Raw genomic sequence first — 19,732 nt, 5'->3', positions numbered from 1 at the left:
TTTTTTTTTTCCCAGTGCAGTTGCGTGATGTGAAGGCGATAACCTCAGAAACTCAGGTGTAAATAACCCGGGGAATCAATGGGCTGGGGGGATGGTAAAACAAGAGTTTGTAGACATGACTGTGTACAATAGCTTCTGAAGTTTCGGAGGGTATTGGTTTAGCTGTTATTTCTGAGACTGGAGAAAATGACAGTAGAGCGACAGTTTCTCTAATCATCAGTTTTCAAAGAGCATGCTTTTCGTTGGAACCACAAATATAGTACACCTAATAAGGGGAAACGAAACCTTGAATTTTTCCTTCCCAGACTCTGAAAAGTAAACTTTAAGGAACATTTTATGGGTGACCAAAGGTGAAGATTGCAAATCAAACTTAGAGTGTCCTTGCTCAAGAAAATCTGTGCACTGCGGCTCCAATAGAGGACCACTTGGGTTTACAAATGACATGTTATTAATAATTCTAGTCACTGTGGCTAATTAGAACAGTCTGTTGAAAGTTATAAATTATAGAAGCTTTTAAAAACATTTATCTAAGAACCTGTGTAGAATTCTAAAAGGACTGAAGTATTTGAAGTTATTAGTCTCTGTGTACATAAACTTAAACTATTTTTACGCCTTTGATTATTTTTCTAAAAATGTTTTTGCACACTTATAGCCTGATGCCATAAATGTTTTAAGAGTTTAATGTACAGCACCTCTAGGTGCTATTTAAAACTTTTTTCTGGTCCTTTTCTTTTGGGTTATAAGGGTTCTTCGTAACCAAGAAGATTACCTATAGTTAGGCAGAATGCACTCTCCCAGGGTGCATAGGCAGCTGCTCAACTGCGGTTATAACTCTTGTTTGCCCCTGGGTGGTTGCCAGCAGGGAGTAAGGCATTGTGGGAAGTACTTTCTTTACCTTCCACAACAGGTGCCTTTGTCAGTGCACCTTATTCAGATATCCGTGTGTGGAAGCACTGAGTCACTGTGTAGCAAAGAAAAATATGAAAGCAAGAGGAATTGCTTTCACATCTAGAAAATGTTGCAAGATAATCTGAAATCTTCTGGTGCTAGTGAATGCATGAAGAGGTTCACAGTATCTTTTAAAGTACTTCTGAAAAGATAAGGAGTTTAAAAGGTATGAACTGCCTGGACACCTTATAATGCCTTGTCTCCTGATTATCGTTTACTTTTTACCTGGTTAGTCAGCGTCAGGATAATTGTGCAGGAAAAAGATGTTAACGAAAATAATGCTTAACAGACAAAGCAGCACTGTCGAACAAAAATGAAGTAAAAATGCTTTACTGACTCCAGCAAGGGTCAAACACAGTTTGCAGCTGTTTTAATCTTGTGGATTTATTTAAAATATTTCATTTTTTTGTTTAAATAAGCTTATTAGATTTGCTTGTTTCCTAGTAATAAGGTGCTTTTCCCTCCTTCCTTGTGCTCGCTCTTATAAGCTAGAATGCTATAGCAGTTGTAAAACTCTACTAATTACATTTAAATGGGACAAGCGTTATATAAGTAATCATGTTACTGTAGATGAAAAAATACTTTAGGAAAACATGGGAAAATAGACACTATAGATCTCATTCTGAGTTTTATTTTCTGAAAAGCAAACAAATTTAGACAACATAATCCTGTTATTGGTAATGAAGACTAAACATTTCAACCAGTAGCTTATTTCTTTTGATTTTTAGACAAACATTGCCAAATTGATTTCTAGTTCTAACAAATAATATTTCTCATAGTACTGCAGTGTCATGATCTAGAAAAAGCAGGGAAGAGATTAGCTTAATTAGGAATATTGAAAAACAACTTCAGAGAAGCCTTATCTGTCTTCCCCTCATTTTTATTTGCTTAATTCTTTTTCCATGAAATTAGTATACATTATATTTCGTGATCAAGCAACTTTGTAATGGTGATTATGGGCAGCTTTTAAACTTTTCATCTGGAAATATGGCAGTTCATTTATGGTCTCCAGCTGTAATTTTAAAAATGACTACTGGTGGTTAAGGTACCAACAGTTAATGCTATCTACTGATTTGAATAATTAAAAGAAACCTCTAACCTTAAAGAGGACTTTCATCTATGGGAGCAAAACAACCAGTTTATAAATGAGACCCTTGTATTGCTTTCTGAATAACAACACAAAACTAAATTATGCTTAAAATACCTATTTTTTTTTTTTTTGTAGGAAAAGGAAGTAATGATTATTAATTGATATTGCTGTCCCTGTTTCATTTTTATGTTTTGGCATTTTTTTTCTTTAACAGAAATACTCCGAGGGGAAAAAAATTTTTTTTTCATACTTCAGGAGATCATTTGTAACTGTACTATGAATTCTTTAAATTCTGAGAAATTAAAATGGTTTTCATCTGTTTATTTTCTAAGAATACGAAAAAATAAGCAGTAAGAACACTAAGAAAATTTACTTCTCCTCCAAGAACAGTCATGTAATAATACTGCAGTAAGAAGATGAGCTATTGTGAAAATTTTTAATTACCAAGAACATAACACAAATCAGTTTTTTTTTTTGTTGTTATTGCTATAGGATATTTCTAGTTAGGAAACATTTTTTCTTTTTTGAAGTTTAAAGGTTTCCAAAAATTAAATTTTCCAGCTTCTCTGTTATGAATGCAGAAGGTGTTTATAGTGTATACTTCCTGCATAGATAAGAAACCTCCTTTAGTTTCCTACTGGGGGTGAATTGCTAGCCAAGCCTGTGATAGCAGCTGCTTTTTTTTTTTCTTTCTCTCTCTTTCTTTCTGGATTTTTGACACTCCACCCCCTCGAACTCAGGTGGGTGTGTACACTGGCACTGAGCTGCAGTAGGATTTTTCCTTGGATAGTCTGGTCTGGAGCTGGGACAGCAGCTGCTGCTGTGGAAAGGCCAGCTGGCAAGATGATGGAAGAAATCTCCATTATGGTAGCCTATGACGCCCATGTTTTCAGCCAGCTGCACGATGAAGACTTCCTCACTAGTCTGGTGGCCATCAGCAAGCCCAGGTCTATGGTAGGTAGTGCCTTGCACACTACTCTGGGACTCTTTTCTTTTCTAACATGGTATCTATACTCCTGTAGCAACTGAAGCAAACTTGCTGTTGGCTTTGTGTTGTGTCTGCAGGTTTTCAAAGATTTATTTACATAATTAAACACTCATATAACAGTAACACACTTAAAATGTTAGGCTGATGCTTTCATATATAATGAGGTTCAGAGGAATTTTATAGTGCCAAATATCATTTTAAGTTTCTGCCTTATAAATATGTATATAATTATCAGGTAGGGGCTACTTATATTTACATAGCTTACAATTGGGGCTCATAGAAGTGGAAGACTTCTACCAGTGAGTCGTAACATCAACTGAGAATTGAGCTACCTAAAAATCAGGTAACTTTCAGGGTCTTAAATTATTACTAAGAAGAACTATTAGGAAAATAACAGTACAATTTTAGTTTGACTTTAATATTTGTAAAAAAAAAAATTTACCATTCTCTAAGGATCTTAGCGTGTGTGCATGTCCTGGCATAATCAAAAAATGAAGTTCTTGCAAGTGTTTATTTTTTCTTCTCTTAGATGTCATCATTATAATGGCTATTGAGTTTAAGATATCAACAATTTGTACCTCTGAAACCAACTTTTTTTTTTTCTTCTTTTTTGAGATGGAGTTTCACTCCTATTGCCCAGGCTGGAGTGCAATGGCACGATCTTGGCTCACTGCAACCACTGCCTCCTGGATTCAAGCGACTCACCTGCCTCAGCCTCCCTAGTAGCTAGGATTACAGGCATGCACCACCATGCCCGGCTAATTTTGTATTTTTTTTTTTTTTTTTTTTTTTTGAGACGGAGTCTCGCTCTGTCGCCCAGGCTGGAGTGCAGTGGCCAGATCTCAGCACAAGCTCCGCCTCCTGGGTTTACGCCATTCTCCTGCCTCAGCCTCCCGAGTAGCTGGGACTACAGGCCCCCGCCACCTCACCCGGCTAGTTTTTTTGTATTTTTTAGTAGAGATGAGGTTTCACCGTGTTAACCAGGATGGTCTCGATCTCCTGACCTCGTGATCCGCCCGTCTCGGCCTCCCAAAGTGCTGGGATTACAGGCGTGAGCCACCGCGCCCGGCCTAATTTTGTATTTTTAATAGAGATGGGGTTTCTCCATGTTGGTCAGGCTGGTCTCAAACTCCTGACCTCAGGTGATCTGCCCGCCTTGGCCTCTCAAAGTGCTGGGATTACAGGCGTGAGCCACCACGCCTGGTCTCCAGAATCAACTTTTTAACTACAATTGTAGTAACTTCTTGTTTATTATATTTAATAGGACTCATCACAAACAACAGAACGAAAGAGTGTATCATAACACTTAAACCTAACTAGTATGAATCCCTACTTCTCTATTTTAAGGCACAGGAACCTTAAAAACATGGCTATTTCTTGAAACAACAAATTACAAAAAATAAAATTAAAAAAATAAAGGAGAAAGCTGTAGATTGATTTTAAAAGACTTAAGGGTTATATCAACCAGATGCAATAAATCAACCTTGTTTAAATGCTAATTTGAACAAAGTATAAAAATACCTATAAGATAATTTGGAAAAATTTGACCTCTCATTAGGTATTTAGTAATGATATTAAGAGAATTATGTAATTTTTTTGTGCGTTGATATTATGACTTTTTTTTTTTTTTGAGAGGAGTCTCACTCTTGTTGCCCAAGCTGGAGTGCAGTGATGTGATCTCAGCTCACTGTAACCTCTGCCTACCTGAGTTCAAGTGATTCTCCTGCCTCAGCCTCCCGAGTAGCTGGGATTACAGGCACCCGCCAACATGCCTGGCTAATTTTTTTTGTTTTTTGTTTTTTTGTGTTTTTGTTTTAAGATAGAGTCTCGCTCTGTCACCCAGGCTGGAGTGCAATGGCATGATCTCAGCTCACTGCAACCTCTGCCTCCTGTGTTCAAGTGATTCTCCTGTTTCAGCCTCTCGAGTAGCTGGGACTACGGGTGCACGCCACCATGCCTAGCTAATTTTTGTATTTTTAGTAGAGACAGGGTTTTACCATGTTGGCCAGGATGGTCTCAATCTCTTGACCTTGTGATCTGCTGCCTTGGCCTCCCAAAGTGCTAAGATTACAGGCATGAGCCACGGCGCCCAGCCATTTTTTTGTATTTTTAGTAGAGACGGGGTTTCACCATATTGGCCAGGATGGTCTCAAACTTCTGACCTCATGATCCGCCCACCTTGGCCTCCCAAAGTGCTGGGATTACAGGTGTGAGCCACTGCACCCAGCTGATTCTATTATTTTTTTAAATGATCATTTAGAGATATATATTGAATAGTTATGGATGAAATGTCTGCAGAGATTCAAAATTAACCAGTAGATTATGCGTTGATAATTATTGAAACTGTGTGATAAGTATTAATACATAGGGATTCATTATATTCTCTCCACTTTTATAGAGATGCAGTTTAAAAGAATCAGCTGGGCCGGGCACGGTGACTCACGCCTGTAATCCCAGCACTTTGGGAGGTCAAGGCGGGCGGATCACCTAAGGTCGGGAGTTCGAGACCAGCCTGACCAACATAGAGAAACCCTGTCTCTACTAAAAATACAAAATTGACCGGGCATGGTGGCACATGCCTATAATCCCAGCTCTAGGGTGGCTGAGGCAGGAGAATCGCTTGGACCTGGGAGGTGGAGGTTGCGGTGAGCCGTGATTGTGCCATTGCACTCCAGCCTGGGCAAACAAGAGTGAAACTCTGTCCAAAAAAAAAAAAAAAAAAAAGAATCAGCTGGAAGACAAAAACAAAGCAGAAAGATTTGCAAAAAGCAAAACAGATATAAAACTGTAATATACTCAGCCAGGTGTGGTGGACCACACCTGTAATCCCAGTACTTTGGGAGGCTGAGGCAGGCAGATCACTTGAGGCCAGGAGTTCGAGACCAACCTGGCCAACATGGTGAAACCCTGTCTCTACTAAAAATAACAAAAATCAGCCAGGCATAGTGGCACATGCCTATAATCTCAGCTACTCAGGAGCTGAGGCATGAGAAATGCTTGAACCCAGGAGGTGGATGTCACAGTGAGCCAAGACAGAGCAAGACTCTGTCTCAAAAAAAAAAAAAAAAACAAACCATAATATATTTCTGGAAGTGAAAGTGTTAATAGAGAAACATCTGGCCCGTTGTATGCTTTCTTTACATAATATATATACTTTATGTTTTTATAATTATATATATTATATGAAGATGATTGCCAACCCCCTAGTTAACTACAATATACATTATAACTGAATCAGGATAGGATAATCCACGGTTGTGGATAATCTTTAAATTTTATTTTAGTCCACCATGAAAGCTTATCCAGAGAATTCAGAATTATGGCTGGGTGCTGTGGCTCATGCCTGTAATCTCAACACTTTGGGAGACCAATGCAAGAGGATTCCTTGAACCCAGGAATTCACGACCACCATAGGCAACATAGAGAGACCTCATCTCTACAGAAAAAAATAAAATAAAAGAGGATCTTGACAGGACCATCATAAAGAAATGAAACAATTCTGAATTTTTTTTTTTTCTTTTCTTTCCTTCCTCCTCCCTCCCTCCCTCCCTCCCTCCCTCTCTTCCTTTTTTGAGACAAGGTCTCACCATGACACCCAAGCCTGAGTGCAGTGGTGTGATCATAGCTCACTGCAGCCTCAAAGTCCTGGGCTCAAGCAATCTTCCCACCTTAGCCTCTCCTGAGTAGCTGGGACCACAGGTGCACATCACTGCCCCTGGCTAATTTTTTTTTTTAAGAGATGGGGTCTTGCTATGTTGCCCAGGCTGGTTTTGAACTCTTGGGCTCCAGCAATCCTCCCACCTCAGCCTCCCAGAGTGGTGGGATTACAGGTATGAACCATCACACCCAGCCAAGAGCCTCTTAAGAGGTCTGAGCTGTCTTCAAAAACTAACAGGAGTTTTCTAGGCTAAAAGAGAGAAGAAACAAATACAGAGATGTGAAGTAGCAGAGTGTAGAAGACAGCGGTGGCTGAAGAGGTGGACAGTGAACAAGTCATAGGGAACATCCTATGTTCAATAAGTATAGGATGTTGTGTGTGTATATCTGTATGGACGCAGGCACATAAGAGACTGGGAGGGAGAAAAAAAATGAATGAATTAATATAAATGTGTTTACCAGGAAACACTCTTCCATTTGTAGATTGTATGTCTATTATGTCTTGTTGCAACCCTAGCTGCACCAAAGGGAAATCCCACTCCTAACCCTGTAGCTCATTTTTAAATAGAATTTGTTGACTAATATGGAAAAGCCTTGGAGTTCTGATAGAAACACATAATACTGTTTTATATACCAAACTTTTAAATAATGTAGATCTTGGGGTATTAAATTATAAAAGTTTCTGAAGATATTTAGTTTTCTTTATCAGATTTGAAATTTAAAATAGTCTTTTGGAGGTAATATTTGGTTTTGGTTCATTTGGAAAAGTTATACTAAAATTGTGCAAGATAAAAATATATATCATTTGCTTTTTTTTTTCTTAATATGGGGTCTCGCTCTGTCACCTAGGCTGGAGTACAGTGCACAATTTGGGATCATTACAACCTCTGCCTCCTGGGTTTAAGCAATTCTCCTGCTTAAGCCTCCCCAGTAGCTGGGATTACAGGTGCTAGCCACCATGCCCAGCTAATTTTTGTATTTTCTGTAGAGACAGGATTCCACCATGTTGGCCAGACTGGTCTTGAACTCCTGACCTCAAGTGATCCACCCACCTTAGCCTCCCAGAGTGCTAGGGTTACAGGTGTGAGCCACCATATCTGACCTCATTTGCTTTTAATTCCATATTGAATTTTTTGCTCTGAGATGAACATTTTTTCATCAAACATACATTTTGTTTTTTTGTTTTGAGATGGAGTTTCGCACTTGTTGCTCAGGCTGGAGTGCAATGGGGCATGATCTCGGCCCATGGCTATCTCTGCCTCCCAGGTTCAAGAGATTCTCCTGCCTCAGCCTCCTTAGTATCTGGGATTATAGGCATGCGCCACCATGCCCGGCTAATTTTGTATTTTTAGTAGAGATGAGTTTCTCCAGGTTGGTCAGGCTGGTCTCGAACTCCTGACCTCAGGTGATCTGCCCACCTCGGCCTCCCAGAGTGCTGGGATTACAGGTGTGAGCCACCACACCTGGCCAAGATGAACATTTTAAATCAAATAAAAGAAATTCTCAGATTTTCTATAGTATGGAATTGCTTCTCAATCTGATAACTGCACTGTGAAGCAAATTACACTCTTGCTAACTTATAAAATCCTCCTTAGGTTTGGGTTCACTATTATTCAGGGTATTTAGAAACTTTCTTAGTACAGGCTTAATTAAATATCTTTCTGTAATTTGACTTTGTTTCATAATGGGAGGTGTTTTGATTCCTTGAATGGTAAAAATCCCATTAAATGCAGTGGTTCTCAGGTGTGGATACTGCATTTTTTTCTTATTCATAAGTAACCCTGTGTCTTTTTTATGTTTTTGATAGGAATCTGTAGTAAAATATACATTGCAAGCTGTTACACACACAAAACCGAAAGAAAATTTGACTAAACAATACCTACTGTTGCCATATGTTACGTATGAAAGGGATTTTTCTGTTCTATTCAATGTTTAAAGGCTTTAATTGTTTATGACCCACTAAATTGAACTCAGAAATCTCTCTATCCACACTTTGGAAAATATGATTATATCCTGTTGAGTCCTTAAAATGAATGATGATGCAAGAAAATCACAGATCACTTTACATAAATTACAGGTAAGAAAAAACAATAAGGAAGCCAAGCATAACTTCTTAGGTCTTCCATATCATACACACACAAGCAAAATAAGAAATTAGCTAGACCAATATTGTTTACTATGATAAACTAAACAAAAGCCTAGTCACTACTAGCAGAACGTAAGAACTTTTTTTTTTTTTTTTTTTGAGACAGAGTATGGCTTTGCCACCCAGGCTGGAGTGCAGTGGCTCAGTCTCTCCTCACTGCAACCTCCACCTCTCAGGTTCAAACAGCTCTCCTGCCTTGGCCTTCTGAGTAACTGGGACTACAGGCACACACCACCATGCCCAGCTAATTTTTGTGTCTTTAGTAGAGACGGAGTTTCACCATGTTGGCCAATCTGGTCTCGAACTCCTAACCTCAGGTGATCCACCTGCCTTGGCCTCCCAAAGTGTTGGGATTACAGGCGTGGGCCACCACACCTGCTTTTAAAGTTACACAGTTCTCAGTTCAAGTTTTCAATTCACTACTTACCAGCGAGCTACTTAATTTCTCTCAGCCTTAGTTTTCTCATCTGAAAACTGAGAGACATAATAGTACTACCTCATTGGATTACCATGAGGTTATTTGAGAGCACTTGTAAAATATTTAGCACAGTGAAAGCTGTAACTAATTGTCTCCTTTTCTAATAAGGGAGAAGCTACTCAGACTATTTGGAGAAGGTCCAAAGGAAGAAGTGGGATGAATAGATAAGGCACCCTGGAGACGCAGGAGGAGGAATGGGGAGGACAAAAGGAGAAAATGGACTAGTTGGGTTACACTGGAGAATTACTTTGCTTGATTAGGGAATCACTATCAGGATATCAGTCCTACAGGAAACGTGAAGCCTTCTGCCCTGAAGATGGTGCTGAAGATCTTAGGTTTGAGCTCAGGACTGTGGGAAGGCAATGTAGAACCAATAGAAGGGAGTATATATAGGCCAAACCTTCTGATGAGTAGATGAGATCAATTACTGCAGCAGGAATCTTGCAGTAATGGACTGGCAGGGCCCACATTGACAAAGGAAAAAAAAATTGTAAAGGACATTGGAGCAGTGCAAGTGAAAAGAGATGACAAGTGTCTGGACTTAGACACTTGACAGTGGCAGTGTAAAGAAAGAAATTAGTCTACGCATGTTGGTTAGTTCTCACAAAGGGTATATACATTAATATTATTTAGGAAGAAGCAGCAACTGATGTTATGAGAAGAGTAAATGATTGAGATAAGTTGAAAATTAAGCTTCCAGCCATACAAAAGTGGAGATTGTTGTAGTGTCAACAGTCTTTGGGAATGAGAAAGTTAGGTTATCAAGAATAGAATGGAGGAAAAATGACCTATTCTGGCTTTACCATGTTCCATATCTAGAAATTCAAGGTCACAGTATCACAGTAAGATAATTGATTGTCCAATGGTTAGAACGCCGTCCTTTAACAAAAGCCATTTAACCAGACTAACACATGGCTATACTATATTGGCACTGGATAGATATTCTTAACTGACAGAAACAAAAATAGCAGCACTGTGCCAGCAAAGGAAGGGAGCTCTTTCTTGGAGCTACAGTTTCTCTGTTCTATAAATGGGAGATGAGGGTAAGCATTCTGTAATTACTTCCTCCGTATCGGATTGGCACAGATTACATCAAGCATGCCAAATTAAAAAACAAAATTCAGAGCAATTCCATATGTCAGAGATGGGGAAAACAATAAAATTAATACTGTTATTTCTAAATCTTTACTAGATATACATTTCAAATATTGATTAGAATAAACTAACAAGATTCATCCATATTTTAAAAATGTTATCTGAATATTTTTTATTCTCATTGTTACATAGCAAGTACATATTTTGGCACTACTTTATCAATTTCATTTCAGTTCAAGCATCCAACCAATCATTTGGTTGATCAGTTCTGATGAGTTAACGTTCTTATAGTTAGAAGTAATAAAATCTTTTGCTATCTTAAACAAGAAAGGAATTTTATCACGTGGACAACAAGGTGTGTTCCTTTAAATACAAGGGCAGTTCGTCTAGGCAACAGAGCTGGTTACTGGACTGACGCTGGCAACCATTCTCCCTATCTCTTGCTATCTAATTAAAACTTCTCTCTTGACATCTACTTTATTTCTCTGTCTCCAAGTTCTCGGCTTCTTTATTTCTATGGCAGAATATTGCTGCTACACAGCATCCACATTTATAGTTCTACCATCTGAATCACAACTCCAAATTTCTTTGGTGAGAATCTGACCGAATAGTGTTAGTTGAGTTTTGTGATAGTATAGAGCCCCTGTGAGCACACACTCAAACTAAACTGCCTGGGTCCAATCCTACCTCACCCGCAATTAGCTCTATGACTTTGGGCAGATTACTTAATCTCAAACTTCATTTTTCTCATCTGTAAAATTGGAGTCTGTACGAGAAAGTGCTCCTGACCGAAATTGGCCAGAAGCCCCTCTCATGTTTTATCTAAAGTAAACCTATCTTTAACTGCCAAGCCGTGTTTCGTGTTTCTTTCCTCTTTCTGTAACTCTTACAGGAATCATGTGGGTAGTACCTGTAATATTATATCAAAATTAAGTTTAAATTTAAATTAAATCAGTAATTTATGTAAAGCACTTAAGAAAATTAGTTCAGTCAATATATGTAAAGCACTGGATACCTAGCACATGGAAAGTGGCATGTGTATGTTAGTTATTATTCCAAATTGATTCTTTTATTATTTATGAATGGATGAGACAAGGTCTCCTGCTCACTGCTGCCTCAACCTCCTGGGATCAGGTGATCTTCTCTCCTTAGCCTTCTAAGTAGCTAGGTGTACAGGTGCATGTCACCATGCCTGGCTAATTTTTAATTTTTGTAGAGATGGGGTTTCACTATGTTACCCAGGCTGATCTGGACCTGAGCTCAAGTGATGCTCCCACCTCAGCCTCCCAAAGTGCTGGGATTATAAGGGTGAGCCACCACACCTGGCCTGGTTAACAGAAATTTAAAATGATGATTAAGGCCAGGTGTGGTGGTTCACACCTGTAATCCCAGCACTTTGGGAGGCTGAGGCGGGTGGATCACGAAGTCAGGAGATCGAGACCATCTTGGCTAACACAGTGAAACCCCATCTCCACTAAAAATACAAAAAATTAGCTGGGCATGGTGGCGGATGCCTGTAGTCCCAGCTACTCAGGAGGCTGAGGCAGGAGAATGGCATGAACCTGGGAGGCAGAGCTTGCAGTGAGCCAAGATTGCACCACTGCACTCTAGCCTGGGTGACAGAGTGAGATTCCATCTCAGAAACAATAAAAGTAAAATGATGATTAAATTATTAGAGAAACCAATGTATTTATTTATTTATTTTTGTTGAGACAGAGTTTTTGCTCTTGTTGCCCACGCTGGAATGCAATGGCATGACCTCTGCTCACTGCAACCTCTGCCTCCCACGTTCAAGCAATTCTCCTGCCTCAGCCTCCCAAGTAGCTGGGATTGCAGGCATGCGCCACCACACCTGACTAATTTTGAAATTTTAGTAGAGACAGAGTTTCTCCATGTCGGTCAGGCTGGTTGGTCTCAACCTCCTGATATCAGTTGGTCTTCCCGCCTCGGCCTCCTAAAGTGCTGGTATTACAGGAGTGAGCCACCGTGCCCAGCGAGAAACCAGTATTACATCAAAACTTACCACAGTGCACAAGCTCAACATGAAATCAAATTGTAGTACTCAAACTCATTGCAAGGACTTCAAGCTTATTTACAAACAGGATTTACAGCAAACAAAATAAAACAGTATAGCCCTATAATTGTAATGCCCACAATAGGATTTCTAGTAGGCTGAAATATAGAAGCCCTCTCATCCGACACAGTCAGGACTGTAGTTATAGAAAAAGTTGGTTCAGGAGAAGAAGGATAAAAATGCTAAATACTAACCTAAACAGTTGTTTTAAAAACAGTTGTTTTAACTTAAAACTTCCATTATCAATTTTAAGGCCTTTAATGCTCTTGGTCTGCATCGGAATTCTGAAATCCATATGCTTTCTAGATTCAGTTTCCTTAAGAGGGGCAGTAAGTTAATAAATGTGTGAAGCAGTCTAAGGGCAAATTTGATAGATATTTTCATAACTTTTACATTTTTTATGGCAGCATTGCCACCATTTAATTCTTTTCTTTTTTTTTTTTTTTAGAAACAGGATCTCACTCTGTCTGGAGTGCAGTGGTGCAATCTTGGCTTACTGTAACCTTCACCTCCCAGGTTCAAGCAATCCTCTTGCCTCAGCCTCCTGATTAGCTGGGGTTTCAGGCATGTGCCACCATGTCCAGCTAATTTTTGCATTTTTGGTAGAGACAGGATTTCACCGTATTGGCCAAGCTAGTTTGAAACTCCTGACCTCAAGTGATCTGCCCACCTTGGCCTCCCAAAGTGCTGGGATTACAGGCATGAGCCACCATGCCTGGCCTCACGCTTTGGTTTTTGTCCATGTTCCATTGACCAAACAAATCAAAAGGCCGCTTCCAACATACTGGAGAAGGAAAGTGTACTCCACAATAGGGGTTGTGGGAGGGGAAAGTGAATATTTGCTGAACAATAATCTACCACATATATAATTGACCTAACTGACCCTTCATATGATCACCATGGTTAGGTTAGCTGTGTAAAATATATAAGCACTGTGTTTCTCAATAGCACATTTACATAATATTCACAAAAATTGTACCTCCACAGATGCATCATCAAAATATGACATATACTCATTGAAAAATGCAGTAAAATTGAAAATTCAGACTTATCAGTCTTTTACCATTATTAATTTTACTTGGAACTGTACAGTGAATTGGCATTCCTTTTTTTCCCCATCCCTTCCAAAGGTAAATAGAAACAGAAATCTCTTGCCAGTGTTTCTAGGGTATGCCAACATTGTTATCTCAACCTGATCCATATTTATAGCCCAGGGATTTGCAGAAATTTGGGGGGAGTCATGGATTCCTTTGGCAGTCTGGTTAAGTCCATGGACCCGTTATCAGAAAAAAAGTGTTTTTAAATGCATAAAATAAGATGGGTAAGATTACAAAGAAAATCATTTGTATTGAAATACACTAAAATAGGCCAGGTGCAGAGGCTCACGCTGTAATCCCAGCACTTTGAGAGGCTGAGGTGGGCAGATCACTTGAGGTCAGGAGTTCGAGACTAGCCTGCCAGCATAGCGAAACCCCGTCTCTACCAAAAAAATACAAAAATTAGCTAGGCGTGATGGCGTGCACCTGTAATTCCAGCTACTTGGGAGGCTGAGGCAAGGGAATTGCTTGAAACTGGGAGGCAGAGGTTGCAGCGAGCTGAGATCACGCCACCTCACTTCAGCTCTGGGGGACAGAGCGAGACTTCATCTCAAAAGAAAAAAAAATACAATTACAAAAACAGATAGAAATCAGATTTATGATACAGTAATAAGAACTTCTTTATTAAACACATTAAATAGCAAGAAATGGTAGTGAGGCTAATATAATTGCAAAATAATTTTGAGATATATGTAATATATATAATGTGAATGAAAATATCTGTGATATCGGTGGTAGAATCACAAATAACACAGTGGATTATTGGCTACATTTATAATAGAAGGAACTGATAAATTTCAGTTAGAGGTTCAGGAAAATAAAGGGTTTTTTTCCATCTAAGTTCAATTCAATGAATTCCCTCCACATACCCCTAATATAACCTTTATCTGATACTGTCTGAGACACAAAGATTTTTACAAGTCTTTTCTTTCCTTACTGCAGACTAGGAGAAATCTTGATCGTGCCTTCCACTTTCTCTCTTCCTCTTAATGGTATAGAAAATTACTTTTGTGATTATTTAATGAATCTTTCAGTAACATATAACTTCCCTATGTCTGTTGTTTTTTATTTTGGAAACAGAATCTCACTCTGTCACCCAGGCTGGAGTTCAAGTGATTCTCATGCCTCAGCCTCCCAAGTAACTGGGATTACAAGTGCGCACTACCATGCCCAGCTAATTTTTGTATTTTTTTAATAGAGATGAGGTTTCCCTATGTTGGCCAGACTAGTCTCAAACTCCTGACCTCAAGTGATCCACCCACCTGGCCTCCCAAAGTGCTGGAATTACAGGCATGAGCCAGCACGCCCGGCCAGCTATTTCTGTTTTTACCGTTGTATTTCAAGCCCAGCATTGTGCCTACGGGAATTATACACACTCTGTACATATTTAATATATTGGGGGAAGATGAAATCCCACATAGTTATAAGCATAACCTTCAGTATGTTTGTGACAATTAAATACATTCATGTGTGTGTATGTATACGATACGGAATTTATTTTTAAATCTTTTTATCCTTAGATCCATATACTAAGTTCTTATGATGATGGAATCAGGTTAGAGTCTAGCTGAGTACTTAGTTAGCTCTTTTGTTTTCTTTTTTGAAATTTTTGTTTTATTTTTTAATTTTAATTTTAATTTTTTTTGAGACAGTCTCGCTCTGTCACTCAGGCTGGAGTGCAGTGGCATGATCTTGGCTCACTACAAGCTCCACCTCCCGGGTTCAAGCCATTCTCCTGCCTCAGCCTCCTGGGTAGTTGGGATTACAGATGCCCACCACCACACCCGGCTAATTTTTGTATTTTTAGTAGAGACACGGTTTCACCATATTGGCCAGACTAGTCTCGAACTCTTGTGATCCGCCCACCTCAGCCTTGTGATCCGCCCACCTCAGCCTCCCAGAGTTCTGGGATTACAGGCGTGAGCCACCACGTCCAACCCTGTTTTATTTTTATTTGAGACAGGGTCTCTCTGTTACCCAGTCTGGAGTACAGTGGCATGATAATGGCTCACTGCAGCCTCAAACTCCTGGGCTCAAATGATCCTCCTGCCTCAGCCTCCCAAGTAGTTGGGATTACAGGTGCATGCCACCACACCTGGCTAATTTTTTTGTGTGTTTTGTAGAGATGGGTGGGGGGGGGGCGTCACATTGTTGCTCAGATTGGTCTTAAACTTCTGGCTTCAAGCAATCCTCCCACCTCAGCCTCCCATAATGCTGCGGTTACAGGCATGAACCACTGTGACCAGCCTTTCTGTTCTTTTTTGAGATAGTCTCTCTTACTCTGTCACCCAGGCTGGAGTACAGTGGTGCAATCACGGCTCACTGCGGCCTCAAATGCTTGAGCCCAAGTGATTCTCCCCTTCAGCCTCCCAAGTAGCTAGAACTGCAGGCGTACACCACCATGCCCAGCTATTTTTTTCCTTTTCTTTTTCTTTTTCTTTTTGTAAAGAGGGAGCCTCACTAAGTTGTTTTGGCTGATTTTAAACTGCTGGGCTCAAGTGATCCTCCTGCCTTGATTTTCCAAAGTGCTGGGATTACAGGTGTGAGCCACCACTCCCAGCCTTAATTAGCTCTTAACTGTTTCAAAAAACAAAAAACAATGCAGTGATTATTTCTGTTATACCTTTATTTAGTAGTTCACTTAACCATGTATACCTCCTATGTGCATAGCACTGTGTTAAGCTTTGAGACATCGTCAAAGAGATAACAGTCCAGTTTGAGAGACAGCCATGTAAACAGCCATGCATGAGTCAGTGATGTGAGCACTGTTAGAAATGTGTAGGTGCTGTTTCTCCTATATGCTCCTGCCATACCTTGCACCCTGCGCACTCACTGAAAAGGGATATTCTATCTGCTTTTCTGAGTTGTACACTGAAGTTCATTTTCCTTGTGGGTTGTTTTATTTCTTCTCTCTCTCCCTACCATAGTACCTGGCACATAGTGTTAGCAGCCAGTAAGGTTCTAATTATTGAATAAAGGAATGGTGGAGATAATTAGAGATATTTTCATAAAGATGTTTTAAAGTACAGGTTTTGATTTTTAAACTCTTACAATTTTACTTTATCAATAATACATGCACACAGTATCAAAATTTCAACAAATATGAAATGATATCCAGTGAAGCTACCTACCTATTCCTGTTTTCCTAGCGGTTTTAGTAGTTTTTTTTAGAAGTGTCCTTCTATAAATATTTTTATACATGCAAGCAAATTTATATGTGTTCTCTTTTTACAGAGCGTTTGGTGTCCCTTTTATGTTCTGTACTTTGCTTTTCTCACTTAACAGTATGTGTTGATTTTTCTATGTCAGTTCACAAAGGGTGTCCTTGTTCATTTGAAAGCTGCATAGTATTTCACTGTATAGATTTCTATAATATGTGTAACCAACTCCCTCCCACTCTGTGAGTGTGTAGGTTGTTTTCAATATTTTGCTCCTACAATACTGCGGTGAATAATCTTATATAACATTTCACAAAAGTGTGTGAGTATATCTGTAGATTAAATTCCTAGGAGTGGAACTGCTGGGTTGAAGGATACATTCATTTGTAATTTTGATAGATAAGGCCAAATTGTTTTCCTTAAAGGTTATATTAGTTAATATACCCACCAGCAGTGTATACCTGTGCCTATTTAAAGGTGGAAACTTTTGAACAGGATTCTAAGAAAAAATAGGAATTTGTCGGGTTGTCAGGGGACGGGAAAGATGTTCCAGGCAGAAGGAATAGCACTTTAAGAGGCACAGGATAGAAAGGTGGCACAAGAGGAACTTTAACTTGTTCCATCTGGCTAAAATGTGGGGGGTAGGCCAGGAAATAGAGAGTGGAAGTTGATCATGATAGGTTTTGTATGTAATGCTGAGTAACTGATATTTTAAATTCTATAAATGAAGGTTTTGAGTGGGAAAATCATATAATAAGGTTGATTAATGAATTTTATTAAAAGAATAGCTATTTGTGTGTATTTATTTAAATTGACGTTTGCCAAAAAGGTGTAGTCCCTAAAGATTTTTCTTGCTTTTTTTGTTTGTTTATTTGGAGACAGGGTCTCTGTTGTTCAGGCTTGTGTGCAGTGATGATCAGATCATAGCTTACTGCAGCCTCGAAATTCCAGGTTCAAGCGATTCTCCCACCTCACCCTCCCAAGTAGCTGATACTACAGGCACATGCCACCATGCCTGGCTAAGTTTTAAAACATTTTTTGTAGAGACAGGGTCTTGCTATGTTGTTCAGGCTGGTCTTGAACTCCTGGCTTCAAGCAGTCCTCCAGCTTCAGACTCCCAAAGTACTGGGATTATAGATGTGAGCCACCATGCTCAGACTTTTCTTGGATTTAAATGAGCTTTTCTTTTTACTAAGGATTCAAATAATATGTTGACTGTAGAAAAATTTGAAAACACATATAAATAAAAACTAAAACACAGAAAGAAAATACAGAAGTTACTCATAAGTTTACTACTCTGAGGTAATCTCCCTATCCAAATAATTCCTATTGTCTATAAAACAATAAAAGAAAACGAATATATGTATTAGGTGGGTTAGAAAATACAAAGTCGCCCACAGTCCGGGTGGGCACAGTGGCCGCGGCGGTAGCCTCTGCGACTACATCTCCAACCGGCCCGGAGCCCGCGGCTTCCCTGGATCCCGCAAGCATCTCGCATGGTGGCTCTGGCTGGCTCCAGTACTCGGTCGAGCCGGATGACCAGAGGCCTTTAGCTACCCACTGCCCTCTTCCACCTGGGCTTAGCCCACCCGCGGGCGACTCACCCCGGGACACAGCACACTTCTCAAGTGGGTCCCATTTTTAGCCACGAGTGCTGAAAAGTCTAGAGGGAAGGAACCAGGTGGAGAGTCAGAGGGAGAAATTAGTTTCTATTTCCAGCTCCACCACTGTAACCCCTGGTTGAAGAAATATGAATATCAACACGAAATTGTTCATCAGTGTTATTTGTGCCAGCTTTTTCACCTTCCAGCTTCTTTTCTACTTTGTAAGTTACTGGTTTTCACGAAAGTTTCTCCAAGTTTCAATAGTCTCAGCTTTGAAAAGAAGATTGGATGGAACTCAAGGGTAGTATTTACATGCCGTTCTTTGGTGGTTGGTGTTCTTGGCCTGTACATTTTATTATTTGATGAGGCTACTAAAGCTGATCCACTTTGGGATGGTCCATCACTTGCAAAAGTGAATATTGCTATTGCTTCAGGCTACCTCATTTCTTTTTTTCTTTCCTTTTTTTTTTTTTTTTTTTTTTTGTGATGGAGTTTTGCTCTTGTCACCCAGGCTGGAGTGCAAGGGCGCCATCATGACTCACTGCAACCTCCGCCTCCCAGGTTCAAGCAGTTCTTCTGACTCAGCCTCTCCAGTAGCTGGGATTACAGGCGCCCGCCATCTCACCTAGCTATTTTTTTTTTTGTATTTTTAGTAGAGACGGGGTTTCACCACGTTGGCCTGGCTTGTCCGAACTCCTGACCTCAGGTGATCTGCCCGCCTTGGCCTCCCAAAGTGCTGGGATTACAGGCATGAGCCACTGCACCCGGCCAGGCTACCTCATTTCTGATTTGTCCATTATCATTTTGTATTGGAAAGTGATTGGTGACAAATTTTTTATAATACATCATTATGTGGCCCTGTATGCGTGTACTACTTTATACTGATATTAGTGAATTCTAATTTGGCATAATTTCTTCAAGAATCAGATATATCAAAACATCTCCCCAGATCACCCATTTGGAATCACAATATAAATAATTATAAATGTTTTAAAAACTGCTTCCGTTCTCTCGGCCCCTGAAATCACAGGCTTAGCAAATGGCTGGCTCTGTGTGGATTGGCAAGCTGAATGTTTAATTATGTGGGGTGAATATTATTTTCTCTTTGAACTTTTATGCCTTTAAAATAAAATAAAATAAAATAAAAAATAAAATAAAATAGGAAATACAAAGTGGTTTCCAAAGACAATCACTTGTTAAGAAATTCTTGTGATTCCTTCTAGGAAGAGAGAAAAAAACAAAAGTGATGCATATACCTGCATAAATTACAGCATAATTGTTAACGTAGAGCTATACAACAAAGATCTCTTAAATAGATAAATGTCTTTTAAAGACAGAAAGAACTGTTTTATTTTCTTTAAGGGCCTCACTACGAGCCTTTTAGATAGATTCAAATC

General features: G+C 39.5%; 1 protein-coding gene across 11 annotated transcripts in view; it reads left to right on the top strand.

The window, feature by feature from the left end:
* The window catches only part of RABGAP1L (RAB GTPase activating protein 1 like), a 795,491-nt gene that overhangs the window by 670,672 nt on the left and 105,087 nt on the right, over positions 1–19,732 (top strand). Inside the window, exons 1-2 of one of the 11 annotated variants that reach the window (XM_007989433.3) lie at positions 33–1,114; positions 2,779–2,992. The exons of 8 other annotated variants lie outside the window; for them this stretch is intronic. In XM_007989433.3, coding sequence (XP_007987624.1) covers positions 2,882–2,992 — 111 coding nt within the window. In that variant the 5' untranslated portion in view covers positions 33–1,114; positions 2,779–2,881. Of the gene's footprint in view, positions 1–32; positions 1,115–2,778; positions 2,993–19,732 lie in introns of those variants that run through there. 2 more of the 11 variants (XM_007989431.3, XM_073011770.1) reach the window with 2 other exon arrangements.

This window comes from Chlorocebus sabaeus, chromosome 25 (genome assembly GCF_047675955.1).
Source record: "Chlorocebus sabaeus isolate Y175 chromosome 25, mChlSab1.0.hap1, whole genome shotgun sequence".
Lineage (NCBI taxonomy): Eukaryota > Metazoa > Chordata > Mammalia > Primates > Cercopithecidae > Chlorocebus > Chlorocebus sabaeus.
This window is presented reverse-complemented; position numbering and strand designations above follow the sequence as displayed.